The 18,646-nt window shown below is 56.5% G+C and overlaps 1 protein-coding gene across 3 annotated transcripts in view; it reads right to left on the bottom strand.

Annotated features, from left to right (window-relative positions):
* SCUBE1 (signal peptide, CUB domain and EGF like domain containing 1) overlaps positions 1 to 18,646 on the bottom strand; it is a 143,347-nt gene that overhangs the window by 9,021 nt on the left and 115,680 nt on the right. For all 3 annotated transcript variants that reach the window (XM_073006635.1, XM_073006636.1, XM_073006637.1), the window contains 9 exons: positions 17,379 to 17,495; positions 15,693 to 15,815; positions 11,348 to 11,467; positions 10,892 to 10,996; positions 9,464 to 9,580; positions 8,734 to 8,871; positions 6,331 to 6,534; positions 1,917 to 2,078; positions 248 to 415 (listed from right to left, as the gene is read on the bottom strand). In XM_073006635.1, the coding sequence (XP_072862736.1) occupies positions 248 to 415; positions 1,917 to 2,078; positions 6,331 to 6,534; positions 8,734 to 8,871; positions 9,464 to 9,580; positions 10,892 to 10,996; positions 11,348 to 11,467; positions 15,693 to 15,815; positions 17,379 to 17,495 (1,254 nt within the window). The remainder of the gene's footprint in view (positions 1 to 247; positions 416 to 1,916; positions 2,079 to 6,330; positions 6,535 to 8,733; positions 8,872 to 9,463; positions 9,581 to 10,891; positions 10,997 to 11,347; positions 11,468 to 15,692; positions 15,816 to 17,378; positions 17,496 to 18,646) is intronic.

Below are 18,646 nucleotides of genomic sequence, written 5' to 3'. Positions count from 1 at the left end.
CAGAGCCCTCCCCAGTGCTCTGAGGAGCTGCTGCTCCCCCTGGAGCTCAGAAAGCTCTCAGCTGTAAGACATCCCTGTCCTAATGCAGGGCACCGTGGGTCACCCACGCCCACGCCTGACAGCTCCAGGCAGCTCCTCTGAGCTGGGAGGTTTGCCACGTGGAGATGAGAGGGGTTCGGGGAAGCCTCCCTGAGCAGCGCAGCCCTGCCTCTCGGGGTGGGCGGGCGTGGTGGGGGGACATGCTCACCTTTAGCCTCGCAGTCCTGGAAGGAGGTGGTGCCTTCGTGTTTGGTGAGCAAACCCCCTCCGCAGGGGAAGCAGCTGGTGCGCCCGGGCTCAGGCTGGTACGTGCCCATGAGGCAGGCCTGGCAGGGCTTGAAGCCATCAGCTGAGAAGAAGCCTGGAGAACACTGGCCTGGAAGTCAGAGGTCATGGCTCAGGTGGGCAGGAGGGCGCCGCAGGGCTGAGGCTGTGGGTGGTCTCAGGCTCTGCTCTTGGCCCTTGCCTGGCCCTGGAAAAGGTACCAGGCACCCGAGGCCTGGGGTGGGGATGGGGTGGGGAGAACGCAGCAGCCTGGATGCAGGAGGCTGGGCCCTGGTCTGGATGCTGCCAGCGGTTCATGTGTGGCCTTGGTCAAGCTGGCTTTCCTTCTCCCACCAGCAAGAAGGCCTGGGGGTTGAAGAGCATTATCTTGCTGCTGAGCTGGGAAGGGGACCCACGGGTGGAGCGGGAGGTCACGTGTTTCAGAGGGACTCTCCCTGGGGGGCAGGCTGCACTGGGGTCTTCACAGAAGGGGCACCTGCTCAGCTTCAGGGTGATGCTGCCTGGTCTACCAGCAGGGCCAGGCCAGAGCAGAGGGAGGCGGGTCTGGGGAGGGTTTCTGAGGTACCCAAGAGCACCCCGGGACAAAGGGAGGGAACCACAGGAAAGCCAATTTCAGCTCCACATAAAGAACGTTCTAGCATTCCAGCAGACCCAGGATGCAGAGCGTATTCTGGCACTGGGTGAGGGGCAGGTTTAGCGTCCTCTCAGCCCAGACCCTGGGATTCTCAGCTTCTACCCAAACACGGAATCTCCTACCAGTGGCCACTCCCCCAGGGGTGAAGACCACACTCCTGGAGCGGGCAGTGGGCCAGAGAGCAGCCAGCAGCCTGCACGGACTCAGGGCTGGGCTACTGAGCCCTTCTGTGACCAGGAGAAATCTGGAGGTCTCTGGTATCCTGGGACCCCACTCCCCCACCCTCACAGGCACTGTGCTTCTCAGGGTGCTGAGAACCTTCCCCACAGATTCTTTTGGGTGAAACTCACAGTGGCCTGGGAAGAAAGGCTCATAGGGAGCCTGAGCTGGCTTCACAGATGGAATTAAGTCGGGAGAGGGAGGTAAAAGCAAAAGCTCTTTGCAAACCGAATTGTATTTGGTAAATTGAACAAGGGCTTTCTAAACCATCTGTGGGCACATCACAAAATTCTTTGTGTAGAGCAAAGTTCTTGCTCGAGTACAAGACACACTCTGCAAAGTGTTCCAGTCGCAATGGAATGTTCCGTAAAATGTAAGCTGTCTGGTCCCTCCTAAGGCACTTATGTACCTCCCTTAGAACCCTAAATTGATCTTTGTAGATGCTAAAGTGTTTGCACACTGTGAAGTCCTTTCCAAAGTGCACGATGCAATTCTGAAACACACTGAGTGCAGTGCGGTGCTCAGTACTGCAGTACACTCCGAGACTGCTGACGCTTTGGGATCTGCCATGCACTTTGTAAGTGGTGACTGCACAGACATTGTGAAGGGCTTTGGAAAGGACAAAGAACTTTAGAAAATACCACGCTCTCTGGCCACACCAGGCACCTGGGCCTTTGACAGGAGGAGCCCCTGCCCACCCCCCACCCCACCTCTCCTTCTAGGGTAGGCCCACACTTGCCTCCACATTCCGACACGTTGCGGGCACCAGCCAGACCAAGCCCGTCACTGCTGGGGCACGGTGTGCAACTGAGCTGGCCTTCTGTGTCCTGGTATGTCCCTGGCATACATGGCACACACTGGCCAAGCTCACCGCTGAAGTGGGTGCCAGGCCCACAGGCAACTGCAGAGGCAAAGTGGAGAGGCTGCTGGAGGTAGAGGTGGGGAGGCCGGGGGTGTCTCCTGTGTGCTGAAGCCCAGGCTCTCCTGATAGGCACAGTCCTTGTTCCCTGGGGCCCAAGGACACAGAGGGGCCCCAGACCTATCCCAGAAGAGCCTGGGGCAGGACCCAAGGGGCAGCCATCTGTGAGGGCCATGAAGCCTGGCCCCTCTGGCTGCTGCACCTCAGAGTCCTCTGTGGACCCCTCCATCTACACCTGCTTATAAAAGCCTGTGGTCCCCACTTCCCCCATACCTCTGTCCTCTCTCTGCTCCACACCCTGCCCTCCAGCTTTAGCAAACTGCCTCCTGGATGTCGCCACTTGGACATGCTACAGTCATTTCACCCCAAAGCTCCCCTGTCCTTCCTGAGTGGAGGAGTTAGGGGCAGTGTGGAGGGACTGGGGCTGAAATAGGCAAGGGCAGGAGGGCCTGGTGGGGGAGGTGGGAGGGGCACAGTGAGGAGATGATGGGCTGAAGACGGTGCAGTATGGTTGGCTACACTGAACAAATATGTTAACTGATGAGTAAGAAAGGAAACTGAGTAAATCAGTACATTAAGGAGAAAGGGAGCCGAGTTTCTCAGCACTGGAGAAGATGCTTACAAATGCGGAAACAGGAGTGAGGGTCAGAAAGGACCCTGAGGTGTGGAACGGGAGGCACGGGCATGAACTCACGGTTTTAGAACCCCCCAGCCAAAGATTCCCATGTCTATGTGCGCACCTGTATCCACACCTGTGCTTTCCAGTTCTGTCCAATGAGAGGGCCTAGAGGCAGTGGTACTCCAGGAGCAATGAATATCCCAGATTTTGGTTTCTACTCATCATCCTCCTCTCAAAGGAACCAGGGGTCCTTGGGGATTTGGCTGATGCCAGGGGATGGAGAGTGTCGACTGGATCTAAACTAAGGGGAGGCTCGCAGCGTGTGTGTGGCAGGTCAGAAAGACCCGAGAGCCAGCCTGGTGAGGCACCCCTGGCTACCCTGGGGACAGAGTGCGCGCCGAACTAAGTAACATCAGGAATGGATCACAACGCAATGAGTAAGGGGGATCTGAGTCTACAGGGATACAGACCCAGAGGTAAACGGCCACGGCCACCTGCTTTCCTGCAGGAGAACACGACTAGTGCACGTGGAACGAATGGTAGAGGTGGCTGACGTGGTGGGAGCTGTGCAGAAGTTTGATGAGGAAGAGAATATTGGTCCAAACTCAGAATGTCCCCAGAAAACACTCATTAATCACAGAGGGAAAATGGTGAGTGAAAGTGAAGCCAGTGGTGGGCTGGGGGTATCCTGTGTGGTGGGCTGGGGGTATCCTGTGTGGTGGGCTGGGGGTATCCTGTGTGGTGGGCTGCGGGTATCCTGTGTGGTGGGCCGGGGGTATCCTGTGTGGTGGGCCGGGGGTATCCTGTGTGGTGGGCCGGGGGTATCCTGTGTGGTGGGCCGGGGGTATCCTGTGTGGTGGGCTGCGGGTATCCTGTGTGGTGGGCTGGGGGTATCCTGTGTGGTGGGCTGGGGGTATCCTCTGCCTGCTGATGGGGCACCCAGGATCAGGCCTCAAAGCTGAGGTTCCTACCGGACCCTGGGCCCTGAGTCAGGTCCCCAGGAAAAACCAGAGGGAGCTCTGAGCGCCAGCCCAGAGGAGATGAGGTCAGAACAAGGACAGGAGAGGCAGGGAAAGGAGAGACGCAGCTCCAGACGGAAGGAGCCTGAAGACACAGTGGAGAGTGACATGTCTTTCTGGATGGGAGCTGGGACCAGAAAGACAAAAGGGACCTTGTTGGAAGGATTGCTGAAGCTGAATGGAGTGGGCATGTGGGTTGGATGGTAAAGACTACACACTCACACACGCGTGCACACTTACACACATGCATACACGTGTGGGAGACAGAGGGGGCGGATGCGGTCAAATGTGCACAGCTGGGAAATTTGGATGAATGGAAGTTTTTTTTTATCTGTTTGACAATGTTTCTGAAAGTTTGAAATAAATAACTTATTTTGAAATTATTTATTTTTATTTTGAGATGGAGTCTCGCTCTGTCACCCAGACTAGAGTGCAGTAGCATGATCTCAGCTCACTGCAACCTCCGCCTCCTGGGTTCAAGCGATTCTCCTGTCTCAGCCTCCCTGGTAGCTAGGATTGCAGGTGCCTGCCACCATGCCCAGCTAATTTTTATATCTTTAGTAGAGATGGGGTTTCACCATGTTGGGCATGCTGGTCTCAAACTCCTGACCTCAGGTGATCCACCTGTCTCGGTCTCCCAAAGTGCTGGAATTACAGGTGTGAGCCACCATGCCCGGCCCAAAATAAGTTATTGAAAATAGAAGAGGCTGGGCACGGTGGCTCACGCCCATAATCCCAGCACTTTGGGAGACCGAGGTGGGCAGATCATGAGGTCAGGAGTTTGAGATCAGCCTGGCCAACATAGTGAAACTCCATCTCTACTAAAGATACAAAAATTAGCCAGACATGGTGGCATGTGCCTGTAGTCTCAGCTACTTGGGAGGCTGAGGCAGGAGAATAGCTTGAACCTGGGAGGCAGAGGTTGCAATGAGCTGAGATTACACCATTACACTCCAGCCTGGCTACAGAGCGAGACTCCGTCTCAAAAACAAAAACAAACAAAAAAAGAAATTAGAAAAATGACATCACCAAGTCCTCTTTGTCTCCCCTTGTCCGTAGGGCTGTCTCCCTCCACTGTCTGAGCCAGAGTCCCAGCTTCCCCAATCTGGCCCTTCTCCCATCAGGTGTCACCTCTTCTCCAAAAGCTTCCCCACTTCTCCAGCAGCTTCCCCGCCCCCGCCAGATGTCACCTCTTTACCAACAACTTCCCCCACCACCAGGTGTCACCTCTTTACCAACAGCTTCCCCCACCACCAGGTGTCACCTCTTTACCAACAGCTTCCCCCACCACCACGTGTCACCTCTTCTCCAAAATCTTCCCCACTTCTCCAGCAGCTTCCCCGCCCCCGCCAGGTGTCACCTTTTTACCAACAGCTTCCCCCCACAACCAGGTGTCACCTCTTCTCCACCGGCTTCCCAGTTTACACCCCTGGCCAACCCTATTGTTTGAGGCTTCGGACTTGTGGCTCCAACTGCCCGTCCAGCATCTCCATGTGGATGACTTGTGAGCATCTCAAACTGAACACGTCCAGCCTGTGCGCCCCTTTCCCCCAGCCCACTCTTCCTCAATTTCCCTCCCCCCAGCCCACTCTTCCTCAGTTTCCCTCCCCCAGCCCACTCTTCCTCAGTTTCCCTCCCCCCAGCCCACTCTTCCTCAATTTCCCTCCCCCCAGCCCACTCTTCCTCAATTTTCCTCCCCCCAGCCCACTCTTCCTCAAGACCTTGGGGATTTGGCCCATATCAGGGAGCGATCCCACCTCTGCCCAATTGGTCAAACCCTTGGAGTTGTCCTTGAAGTCTGTCTCTCCCTAGGAGCCCCCTCCGTCTCATGCTCCTCCCCGTCCTTGCTCCGCCCCCCCTACTCAGCCTTCCCTAACAGTGCGCACGAGCCTGTGTCCTTGGTCTAAGCATTCCTATGGCTCCCTGTCGAACTCAGAGTGGTGTCTGTGGCCTGCCAGGTTCCATCACCTCTGGCCTCACTGCACCTGTGGGCATGTTCACTGGCTCACCGTCTATCTTCCCCACGGGCATGCGAGCTCCACTAGAACTAGGACCGTCTGGTGTGCTGGTTTTGCCTGTTCTGCCTCCAGGCTCTCCCTTCCAGCCCACACCAGCCCGCTGGGGACTGGCCTCACCTGCTTCCCTGCAGCACGACGCTGCCCTCCTGGGTGGCCCTAGGCCTCATGACAACGCTGTTCTGTCCCCCAACCCTGACTCAGCCTCTCCGACTCCCGGAGCCCTGAGGTCTCAGCTCACGTGACTTCTCCTCCTCCAGGAAGCTTCCTCGAACCACATCCCAGACTGGAGAGGGCCTGTTCTGGTTCCTGTGCCCCCTCGCGCCCCTCGACCGTGGCCTTGCTGTCCTGTTCACTCCTTGTCCCTCCTCAGGACTGTGATCACATGCCCGAGGCCCAGCACAGAGGAGTGCTCTTCAAATGACAGCGATGACCATGAGGGCTGCAGTGCTTCTCCCCAGCAGGCCTCTGCATCTCTCTGTCCCCTCCCCAGGCGTCTGTCTCCCCTGCATGCCCATCACTGTTTACCCCGGCAAGGAAGGACAGAGTGAGCATTTGGGTGGCCACGGGCAAGGACTCACCGCATTTGCCGTCCTGTAGCACCTGGCCGGCGCCACACGCCCCCTGCCCCTCCAGGGCCTTGGCTGGCCTCTGGGCTACCTCGTACTCAGTGCCTGAGACCTGGACATAGAACTGCTGCCGGCCAATGGACTTGCGCAGGGTCTTGATGGCAGCCTGCAGGCTCTGTTCCGCTCGCTTCCGCAAGCAGTCCGCTTCGCAAGTGTCTGCAGGGGCAGGGAGATAGAACGTGAATCGCTGGCAACCCTGCTAGCCACTGCCTTTTTAGCTGAGGGCTCCCCCACACCAGGCCCTGCACTAGGCTCGGACCACCTCAGCGCATTCTCACAACAGTCCTGGGGCAAGGGGCCACTGTCGTGCCCATCTGACAGATAAGGAGGCTGCGGAGCTGGGAGGCAGGGCCTGCCCGAGGCCACGCGGCAGACCTGAGTGCAATCCAGGCAGCTGCCACTGCAACACATCACCCCCCAGGGTGCGACTCGTGGGGCAAGAACTCGTTTCTGTCACTCAAAGACCTCGAGGACTGCCACTGTCCCCAGGAGAGTGTCCAGCTCTCTGGCCTTGAATCCAAGGCCATTTAAGGTCCAGCCCCATCTGGCCTGGCCAGCCTCATCCCCTCCACTCTGACACTCCCTGTGGATTCCAAAGTATAACCACCTGGCCCTACTCACTGCTTCCTGGACACCTCCTTCTCTCTCTGACCTCTGTCTTTGCCTATTCTTTTTTAATACTTTATGTTCTAGGGTACACGTGCACAACGTGCAGGTTTGCTACATATGTATACATGTGCCATGTTGGTGTGCTGCACCCATCAACTTGTCAGCACCCATCAACTCATCATTTACATCAGGTATAACTCCCAATGCCATCCCTCCCCGCGTCCCCCCTCCCCACAATAGGCCCCGGTGTGTGATGTTCCCCTTCCTGTGTCCAAGTGATCTCATTCTGTTCCCTCTGCCTGAATGCCACCTCTTCCACCCAGTGAGCTTGATTCCAAGCTCTCATTCAAATGGTGCCTCTTCTGGGAAGGCTTCCTGATACGGTTTGGATATCTGTCTCTTCCAAATCTCATGTTGCAATCTGATCCCTAATGCTGGGGGTGGGGCCTGGTGGGTGGTGTCAGGGTCATGGGATAGATCCCTCATGAATGGCCTGGTGCTGTCCTCGTGGTAGTGAGTTCTTGCTGGCTCTACTAGTCCCCACGAGATGTGATTGTTGAAAAGACGTAGGCACCCCCTCCCCTCTCTTGCTCCTTTCCTCTTGCCATGGGATGCTGGCTGCTCTTCACCTTCCTCCTTGATCAGAAGCAGCCTAAGGCCTCACCAGGCAGACACTGCTACCGTGTTCTCAGACAGCCTGCAGAGCGCAGAGCCAATAAACTCTTTTCCTGATAAATTATCCAGCCTCAGGTGTTCCTTTTAGCAACGCGAATAGACTAAGACATTTCCTTTTTTTTTTGAGATGGCATCTCACTCTGTTACCCAGGCTGGAGTGAAGTGGTTCGTGTCAGCTCACTGCAACCTCTGCCTCCTGGGTTCAAGCGATTCTCCTGCCTCAGCCTCCTGAGTAACTGAGATTACAGATGCCCACCACCACACCTGGCTAATTTTTGTATTTTTAGTAGAGACAAGGTTTCACCATGTTGGCCAGGCTGGTCTTGAACTCCTGACCTCAAGTGATCCACCCACCTTGGCCTCCCAGAGTGCTGGGATTACAGGCGTGAACCACCGCGCCCAGCCAGACTAAGACATTTCCTAAGCCCTCCCGTGGGGGCAGACCTCAGCTGTATGCATTGTTTGTTCTTGTGCCCGCCCCCCCCCCCCCCCCGTACCCCCAACCAAGAGTCTCACCTGGCAATGGGTGGTTTACACGTGCGTCTGCCTCTCTGGCTGAGAGTGTTACCTGGGTGGAGACTTTTCTTTTCACAGTGCCCAAGCCCACAGCCAGGCCCACACCACACTTCTCTGCTGACAGATCCCATCTCTTCAACATCAATGACTCACAAGTTGACACTCACGTATAGCCAAGAGCAAAGTGCTGCTGTGACACCTGAGCCAGCATTAGAACCCCCTTCCGGAACCAGGAAAGACAGTCCTTGGCTCAACCATTCTAGGGGGGGCTGTACCTATTTGTCCTCCCGGGCCCCAGCAGGAGTGTGGAGGGGCAGATAAGGGTCATGTGACTTTTGCGGTCACCTTGTCTCATTGCTCTGGGCTGCCTCTTCTATCCTGGCTGCAGATGTTGACCCCTACCAGCTCCCTTTGCTTGTGGGCCTGCCTCTGTCTCCAGCCACAGCTGTGCTCTGATGGGAGCCCAGCTTCATGCCTGGCAGGCCCCTGGCAGTGCCCCCAGCCTGTTGTCCTCCTTCAGGCCTGCAGAAGCCCCCAAGAGAACCCCTCACCTACCTGAGGCCTCTTCCATCTTTGTCTCGATCTCAAACTCTGCTGTGATGTGGGACACCTCCTTGGATGGGGACTTGCGGCCACGGCGCCTCTTCTTGGAGGAGTCACACTTGAGGGTCACGAAAGTCACATGGCAGTGGTCTGGACAAGGAAAGGACCACTGTGGCAAAGCCGGCATGGGGCAGGGAGCAAGGTCCTACCAAGCCCTGCACACAGAGTACCATCGGCGAGGACCCCTGTGCCTAGCAGTCCGTGGTGCAGATGGAAAAACTCAGGCTAGAGAAGGCCAGGGCTGGCTCGAGGTCTCAGGAGGGGCTGGCGGCTGAGCCAGGTCTCACACCCGGTCCATCACGCTGCTGCAGGCGGAGGCACCTCCTACATATTCATGAATGAGGCTGTGACCCCAGCTCTGGGCCTGCTGAGGGTTTGGCCAGTGCAGATCGGGCTCCGGGCAGAGCCTGCTGCGTGCTGAAAGCTCTGTTACGTTTGAGGAGGAATCTTCACGGGGACAGAGCTGGTGCCTTCCTCTGGGGCCCCTCGTACCAAGTTTGCCTCTGCTATTCCCCCAGCCTGGAAGGTCCTTGGAAACTCTCATTCAATAAATAGCTGCCAGGTGGGAGAGGCCTCCACCCTCGGAAACCAGACTCGCTGGACCCCGGGGCCCCAGCTCCCAGGCATGAGGACTCTCCCACAGCCCCCTTGGTGTGGGTTGGCAGCAGGGCGGCCCACTCACCCAGCAGCGGCTGCCTGGCGGTCTCCTTTGCTCGCACCTGGCTGTGGGGCCGGAGATGGCACTTGGCATCTCGGATCTTGAAGCGGGCCTTCTGTTTGATGGGGGTGGCAGGGGCATCTGGGGAAAGCCAAAATTCCCCCAGGTGGTGGCCTCTCCTGCAGGCAAGGAGGTGATGGGGGACAGGGACTGCCACGGACAAATCCATCTGGGGCTGGGGGTGGGGCTTGGTCTGAGTCCCTGTGCCCTGACAGCTCTCCTGGCGTGGGGGACCCTCTCCTGCCCCATTTCTCTCCCTGCAAGGCCTAAAACAGGTGAACACATGGATGGTGGAGTCAAGCTCAAGCCCAAGGGCCACCCACCAGAGGTCTTCTTTGGAGGAGGGAAGGGATCTTCCTACTTCCTCCCCATCACCAAGCCATGACTGTGTTTTAGGAAAGAGCGTAGAACAGAAGAGAGAGGAGAGCAAGGAAGGGAACTGCTGTAGATTCCCAGGACTGCCGGTTCCTTGCAAGAGCAAATCATAGCCCTTGGACTAAAGACGCCTACCACCACAGGTGCTTACAATAAAATCACATATGCATTCAATATACAGAAATGGGCCAGCTGTGGTGGCTCATGCCTGTAATCCTAGCACTCTGGGAGGCCGAGGCAGGCAGATCATTTGAGGTCAGGGGTTTGAGACCAGCCTGACCAACATGGTGAAACCCTGTCTCTACTAAAAATACAAAAATTAGCCAGGTGTGGTGATGGGCACCTGTAATCCCAGTTATTCGGGAGGCTGAGGCAGGAGAATTGCTTGAACCTGGGATGCGGAGGTTGCAGTGAGCCAAGATCACATCACTGCACTCCAGCCTGGGTGACAGAGTGAGACTCCGTTAAAAGAAAATAATAAAAATAAAGAAACATACAGAAATGCACCTATCTATCAAATTCAGCATCCTGAGTAAGAAAAGCTGCTGAAGACACAATCCCCAGCTCCTTAGCTGGCAGGAGCTAAGGCTGGCTATGCCATGCTGACCAAGCCCGGCGCGTTGCTCCCGAATGGCTGGGACCGTGCTGCACCTTGGTGCTTCTCGGCACCCTCTGCACGGCCAGGCCAGCTCTGACTCGGCAGAATCTAATAGCCACAGCAGATGTGGCTTACTCCACCCAGACAGTGCACTCACAGCACGTTAGGGTCCCTGAACCACTCTGGCTATGACCTCAGAGCCGGAAGGGCCCTCCCATGGTCCCCTGACTCTGGGCTGGAACTTGGCCTGCAGCATGCTGGCTTCTAGGTCCTGGGCCTGGCTCATCGCCAGTGCCCCAGGCCACCGAGAGCAGGAAGGTCTTCCCTGGGCGGTGCCCCTTCCTCCCCTGCCAGCATGATGCTGGATGCAAAGTCAAGGTCACCCAGTGGCATGCAGCATGGACAGGCCGAGGGGTTACCTGAGCAGCTGGGCCCGAGGCCAGAGCTGGTGCCATTGCGTTTCTGCAGTGCCTTGCCCTGCGGCCCTGGAACTCCGCAGCTCAGGACGTAGCTATTTTCCGAGTCTGCAGAGAAGCCAGTGGGTGAGGTGGGCCTGGGTGCGCCTCCCTCCCACGGCCCTCAGGTTCTTGGGGCCTCCGAGGGATTGTGGAGTGAGACGAAGATCAGGACAGATTCTTCCGCCAGTTTCCGCTACACAACCACAGGCAAGTGGCCTGGAGGAAGGAGCCCACTGGGTTTACTGAGGACAGTGAGGCCCACAGAAAACCAGACAGCTGCCTTAGTGTCACTCAGTTATCAGAGACCCCCATTCCTAGGTCGGGCTCTTTCCTGGAGGACAGCTGGGAGCAATGGTGGGACCCCAGGGAAGAAGAACCCCCTGCCACAGCATCCCATCTCAGGGACAGCCGGGTTACCTGGCACGAAGAGCGTGTGGGCGGGGCAGGAAAGGAAGCAGCTCTCCACACCGCCCACCTTGCTGCAGGACAGCTGGGCCCGGGGGGAGGTCTTGGCTCGAGAAAGACACTTGCCTGTGTCTGTGAAGGGAGATGGTAGAGAGAGCTGAGAGAGGCCAGGGCGGAGACTTCCCGGAGCCGGGAGGGTCCTGGGCATGGCCTAATGGGGACTCCCCCCACTGCCCTCTTCCATGGCTGGGCTGGCTTGGTGGGAAGACGCCTGGAGATCACAGGTCCCTTGGTCGTGTGGGGATGCTGGGCCCAGACAGCTGGCTTAGTCCCTCCTCCCGCTCAGGCTCCAGTCCTGGCTGTGAGAAGGTTCCTGTCCCCATCCCCAGACCAGGAACTCCCTGAGGGCAGGGCGGAGTTCTCCAGGGCAGGCGTCTGTTCCCCCTGGCAGTAAATGAACAGGGCTTCCTGGGAGGGCCATGGGAGGGACTGCTCAGAAGCACCTCTTTGGGGCAGCCCCTGATACAGCCATCAGGTGTCTGGAGATGTCCGAAACAGCCTCCAGATTTTCTCACATGCTGACTTATCTTTAGAGGATGAGAAAGTCCCCCGGACTCCGAGGAGAAGACTGACGGTTCTACAGCCACGGTAAATACCAGAACTGATTTTACAGACAGCTAATGGGTCGGTAACAGCCGGCTTACGTGGCGCGCCTCTGAAAGCCAGCTCCTGAGTGACAGCCTCACACTCTGTCAGTCATCAGTGTGGGGTCACTCCAGGGTAACCAGGCTTCCAGGCTCAGGCAAGTCACTTCCCTTCTGTAACCCACACAGGCCATGCTTTTAGACTCCCATCACCCTGATCCCAACCTGCCTGGAATAAGCTTGCACCAAATCCTCCAGGAAGACCGACAGTTTGCTTTGCTCCCTGAGCCTTCCTGACCAACACAGTTCCCCCTTTCTTAAGTGACAGCTCGGCTTTCTGGTTTCAGATACTGAGCGGTGGCTGATCTCATCCTTTGGTAATTCCGGAGGTTCCTCCAAGATTGTTTTAGAAACCCTTGCTTCCCAGTGTCCTTTGGGAGCCGTGGGCCACAGGTGTCCTTGGTCAAGCCCCCGGGGCCCACATTTTGTCTGTCCTGCTGACTGCTTTCTGGGAGGGCACAGTGCGGCAACACTCTGAGTTCTCACTTGCTTTGCTGCTCTCTTGCGCTGACTGCTTTGTTAGCAAGTGGGCCTCTGGCTGAGGAGCAAGACCTTGTGTTCGGAGACGCACATTTACCTGCGTGTTCTGCTGCTGGGCACTTTGCTTTTGCTTGACTATTAGATAAAGGTTTATCTCATGAGTTTTGTTGTGCTCTGACTTGTCTTGTGTCTGCTGGATAGACAACGGGGTGCTCCTTGGGGAGCAGATGGCAACACAGACTCTGCATGCTTCCAACTCAATCCAAGCTGGCCCTCAGGATCAATGGCCAGAGGTCTATGATACTAGGGGCCAATTCCCATAGGCTACTAGGCAGAGTTTTCCTTGGGTGTCTTCTAAAGTCTTCCTGAGGGCACTCCTGTTCTGCCAACATGTGAAAGGAGGCCCCTTTGTCTTCTCCATATTCTGGGGTCACAGCTGTCAGATCACTGACTGCACGGTCCTTTCCAGCCTGTGCATGTTTGGGGAACCGGGAACGTCATTCTAAGCACACACTTTTGACTGATGAAAGCGATGATCATGGGCTGGTTATGCCAAGGCTGCAACTTCCCTGGCTTGAGCTCCTGCAGCCTTATGAATTTAGACTATTATCCTAACTTGTGCTTCTCTTGGTAAATAGCAAACTGCCCCCTACTCACCACAAAACCCAAACAGCGACAACCACCACCAACTTAGAATAACATCGGTCATTGTGGGAACTTCTGACACATCAAATCTAATACATTAATATATTTAAGAGGAGCTCTAAAATGTTAGGAGACAAAATGCCATCATTTAATAGCTTCTGCCACTGGTATACCTTGGCCTCAGTTTCCTCCCACCCAAACCTTCTGAAATCCACTTGCCGCTCTCTCCGCCCAGCTCCATCTTCACCAGCCACTCATCACATCCTAACTTCTCTGCTCCTGCCCCTCACCTCCTGCACAAGCAACTCCTCCCTTAGGGTTTATCCCAGGAAAGGAAAAATCCTATTGCACAATATTCCATTAAAGTTGCTGAGCCAGAAATCAGATCTCTAATGCTGGATGTAAAGCCAGGTCTAGAGCTATGCTGAGTGCTGAAGGAAATTTTCCTAAACTCCAGGAGACAGACCAACATTTGCTGAAGAATTCAGGATGTCGCTGGACAGCTATTGTCCTGGGTGATCATATCTGTACCACAATGAGTTCACCTAACTGTTAGGATCTTGGATGGAAGAAAAAGTTCAAAAGCAGCAAATGGTAAAGAGCAGTAGGAGTAGCCAGGTACGATGGCTCACGCCTGCAATCCCAGCACTTTGGGAGGCTGAGGCGGGTGGATCACAAAGTCAGGAGTTCGAGACCAGCCTGACCAACATGGTGAAACCTCCTCTCTACTAAAAATACAAAAATTAGGTGATCTGGTGATGTGCCAACCTTAGCCTCTCAAAGTGCTGGGATTACAGGCATGAGTGACCGCGCCCGGCCGAACGTTTCCTTCTGAGAAACTAAATGTGACAGCCTCTTTCTCCCGCCACTCCGTTTCCTTGGCCCTTGGAGGCAGGTTTGCGTAAACCCGCTCACCACAGAGCAATGACCCCGTAACATCCTCAATGAACAACGCTTTCCTGCAAAGAATCTGAAGGTACCATATCCTTCCTATGCTCCTAAGACAGATATCCCCTAATGCTGCCTCTGCCACCAACCAGTACAACCCCAAAAAAGCTCTTTCCCGAAACTCAACAGAAGAGCAGCACTTGACTTTGTTCAGTGAGACTTTGCCTGAACAGCACAGCAGTTCCTTCCGTAAGTACGTGAGACACTCAACCTTCTGATTTCAGGTATTAAACGATGGTCTGTATTCGCCAGCGCGTTCATTCATCCTACAAATACTGACTCGTGTCTATGATTGTCAGGGTCTGTTCCAGGAGCTGGGGCTCCCGCAGTGAATGGGACAGGCCAGGAAGACCTGTTTAACTGTGTCAAGCTTCCATTCTAGTGAGGACAGAGAGACGGACAGACAGACGGACGGACGTAAGCCAACACGAACCTGTAAAGTGCACATTACTTCTGGTGGCTGGGAGTGTGATGGGAATGAAAGACAGCTGGAAGCAAAGGGGGCCCAGATGGGTGCGGAAGTGGCCGAGGCTGCGGCTCTGGGTGGGTGACGGGGCAGGCCTCACCCACAGACCGTCACAGCAAGGGAGGAGTGAGGAGTGCTGGGAGACAGCCCTCCAGGCCAAGAGAAGTGCACAGCCTCGGGCTGAGGGCTGGTGGAGGCCCTGCGAAGTCAGTGAGGCTGGCCTGAAGCAAGCGAGGGAGACAGCAGCGGGCAATCCCGTCAGCTGGCCTTCAGGCCATTCCAAGCGCTGTGGCTTTGATTCAGAGTCAAAGGAGGAGTTACGGGGGTGGGTGGTGGTGGTGGAAGGGGTGGAGGGTGCGGTGTGGTGGTGGGGAGCTTTGCGGGGGGCAGTTCAGAGCCCAGAGGGATGTTGTAACTTAAATTTAAAAGGCTCACTTAGGCTGCTCTGGGGATGTTAGAGTGTGGCCGGGCAAGGACCCGGTGTGGAGGTTCCAGGAGGGCAGGCCCACAGCCCCAGCACCCAGACAGGGCCCTGTGTACAGGGAACCAGGGAACGCAGCGGCTCCTCCAGAACTCAGCCTAGGGGCACCCAGTGCTGCGAGCACGTCCACAGAGGGTGCAGGGACCATGGGCTTTCCGGGAGGCACTGCCACATCCCCTGCAACTGTGCCCCACTGAGGTTGCTGCACCCCGAGTGGCCCTCTTCCTCCCCCTCAGCTTCCTCAGCAGGACAAGGGGAAGCTGCCAGAGGAGAGGCCTCCACACCCACTCCCTCTAAGCTTCTAGCCCTACGGAGACATCAGCAGGGCCCCTGTGCCCCACAGTTGGGGCTGCACACGGGCCCCCAGATCTCCTCTGTGCCCTCCTCCCCACCGCAGGTCCTTGTTGCTGTGCCTCTGGCTGACACCGGCATGCTCTGCCTGGGACCCCCTCCTTCTCTGCAAGTCCTCATTCCCATCAGCCACACCCCAGCATCAGAGTAACCTCTGCCCGGGAATGCCAGGCCTGGAGGAAAGGGAGGGGCTGCCCTGCTCAGCCCCACCTCAGAAAAGCCAGTACCCCTCCCATCCAAGCCCAGGTACAGGGGAGAAGCCAGCACAGGGTGGCCACCTACCCACGCAGTCCTTCCGGTTCCAGTGGAGCCGCCTCCCCGGGGGACAGACACACTCGTAGCTGCCCTTGGTGTTGATACAGCCCTGGTCACAGCTCCCGTTGTTCATGCTGCACTCGTCCACATCTGGAAGCACAGTGGGCGTAAGGGCAGAGGGGAGGCTGGCAGCTGGCGGCTGGCAGGGGAGGGGACTACCTGGGGCAAGAGGGCCGAGAAACTCCTGACCCCCGGAGTCAGACAGTGTCACGGAACGCAGAGGATCAGTGCACACGCCACCCGCACACACACGCGGGGGTTTATAAGGCTCCTCACAGACCCCAACGTCCCTTCCCCTAGGAACCTCAGTCGTTTTCTGAACTCAGGCAGCTGCACCCCAGGCTGGGGGGCAGAGGAGGTGGCACGCGATTAAAGTTCCAACCCAACCAGGTTTTGTGGCGCAGGCAATATGCACTGCTCCAGGGACTGTGAAACTGATTTTACCGTGCGACTCTGAACAAGCCCTTTTCTAGCCCCCGGTCCCCTGCAGTACAACAGACACCAGGGTGAAAGAGGTCACCTCCTCTGACCAAAAGCACCTGCTGGAGCTGGGGGAAGGGGCTGGGCTCCATATTCTGCTAGTTCTTGAGCTTCCTGCACTGGGCAGGCCCAGGGAAGGGGTGCCCAGGTTTTCGAGAGTCTTTCCAGAAGAATCTGTAGCCCACCTCCAGAAGCCAAGCACCAGCTGTGTCCTGATCACATTCTTGCCTGACCCTGTCTGATCTTCAAGTGGCCTGGCATCGTGAGTGTGGCTGCCCCCAGGTCACAGAAAAGGAAGAGACGGGGGACCATCCTTGGCTTCCCAATCTTCACTCACCATGCCCATATAACACCAAGTCCCAGCAGCCTGGCTCTGGCTCCTAAATACATCTAGAACCCTCCTCTTTGTTCCGTCCCTGCCCACCCTGCTCTGGCTCCAGCAGTGCGCGCTCCCACGCCTGGAGCTGCCTTCCCAGTGGCACCCTGGATTCCACTCTCCTTTCCATGTGGCCACTGGGGCATCCAGTTCCATGAACCTAACCATATTGCACCCCTGCTTAAACCCTCCACAGGCTTCTCCTCTGACTGGGAATACACCCCCGACTCCCCTGTGGGCTCCCGAAGCCTGCACGGTGGGGTAGCGCCCCCTATCTGCATCTTCCTCTGAGCTCCCTCCTCCTGTGGGCCCAGTCCTGTGGCTGCCTCTTAGTCCTTCTGTCCACTGCTTTCTCACACGGAAGCCTCTGGAGTGCCTCCCCACCCCCCAGCCAAACACTCCCCCTTGGGGATCCCGAACTGCACCTCTACCCTGCCCCTCTCTGCTGTGAGCCTCCCTGGAACGAGCTGTCTGGAATTTCCATGTCTTGGCTGCCTCCGCTCCTGGCCCGGGTTCTCTAGTAAATGTGGTTTCCAGCCCCATGCCCATGTGGCCAAGCCCTGGCACTGGCAGAGACCTGCTACCCACCTCTAACCATTTCCTGCTACCCCTTTTCTCCCCAGCCCTGCCTCACTTGCCCTTGGCTGAGTCCCTCTGCCCAGCAATCTCTGTCCTTGCTGAGGCCTCGGGCCCCCCAGGGTTGAGGGCAGGGTTGGGATGCGGGGTGCAGTGTAGGTGGCCGTGCGGCCAGGCGCGTGCCTCGGGGGGGAGGTGGCCCTGGCGGGCAGGCTGCAGACCTCCGCAGTGAGTTGTCCCATAGAGGATGTAGCCGCGGTGACACAGGCACTGGAAGCTGCCCGGGGAGTTGATGCAGATGTGGTCACAGGTCCGCTCGAAGGAGCACTCGTCGATGTCTGCATGGCCACAGGGAGACAAAGTTGGGGGAGGAGTTTGAGGGAGTGGTAGGTAGGCACGGCCTGTCACTCTCAGTCACTCAAGGCACATCTGTGGACACACAGTCCCCAGGCCGAGGTGCAAATGGGAGACTCCTTCTTGCGGCTCGACTTTCCATTGTGTCTCCATTAGCCTTCTGTTTCTGGGTTGGGAGCCACCTCACATCTTTTCTGGAGATGAGCAGGGCAGAAACATTGTGAATGGAGGGGATTATGATGAATCTCTGCCATTTTACGATCTCATAGTCAACTCTGATTAGGAGTGGTGGAGAGGTATTGAACCCACGCCTGCAGGAAACAGACTGCGGCTGGCCCCAGGGCCCTGCAGAGGCACCTGACTTGGGACATAAACCTAGGCCTCTTGGATGCTGACCAAAGCATCTTTCCCCATCACCCCACGATGTTTCTTGAGAAAATAAGGAAAACCATACAAGTAAAAAGAGAAGAGGAAATATACCACCCATAAAGGTTAAAAAGGCAGCTCTGATAGAATATGAAAGGTAATGATGAGCTTCCTGGCAGCCAAGGTAAAAAGGGAAAGAGGGAAGGTCATGGGGTGGTTGCTCCTGGAAAGGAAAAAACGAACCACCATGTTCACTGGAGACAAGTCTGTCCTGGCCATAAATTCTGAAGAAAATGGCTGTTATGGGACAGTTGATGTGGACCCCTGAAGGCAAAACAGACACCAATCTGCCCCTCCTTGGATATTAACAGTTAAGAGTTCATTCTTTGAAAACATTAGCTCATGTAATTTCACAAATATTTGTCATATGTGCATATTTATAAAAACACTAACACAAGGAAGAAATTGTGCATGGGTGCTCAAAGGTGAGTGTGCTCCCTCCCAGGGAGGATCTGGGACCTCCTGGTGCTTGTGGCACCTGGGATAAAATCTGAAGGATAGGACCAGCCTGGAATGAGGGAATGAGTGTGGAGGAAGGGTGATTCAGGCAGCTGCTAGGAGGTAGGAGCATGTGGTGCCCAGGAGACACACCTGTTCCCTTGGGCCTAGCCCCATCTGAACTCCCCTCCCCTCCTAGGAGCCATCCTGGCAGGTTCACTTGTGTGGAGCCCGAGGGGGACTGCGGGGGTGTCTGGGGTCCCCTGAGTGC

Source organism: Chlorocebus sabaeus, chromosome 19 (genome assembly GCF_047675955.1).
Source record: "Chlorocebus sabaeus isolate Y175 chromosome 19, mChlSab1.0.hap1, whole genome shotgun sequence".
Classification (NCBI taxonomy): domain Eukaryota; kingdom Metazoa; phylum Chordata; class Mammalia; order Primates; family Cercopithecidae; genus Chlorocebus; species Chlorocebus sabaeus.
The sequence above is the reverse complement of the archived record's forward strand: the minus strand, read 5'-3'. Positions and strand labels throughout refer to the sequence as shown.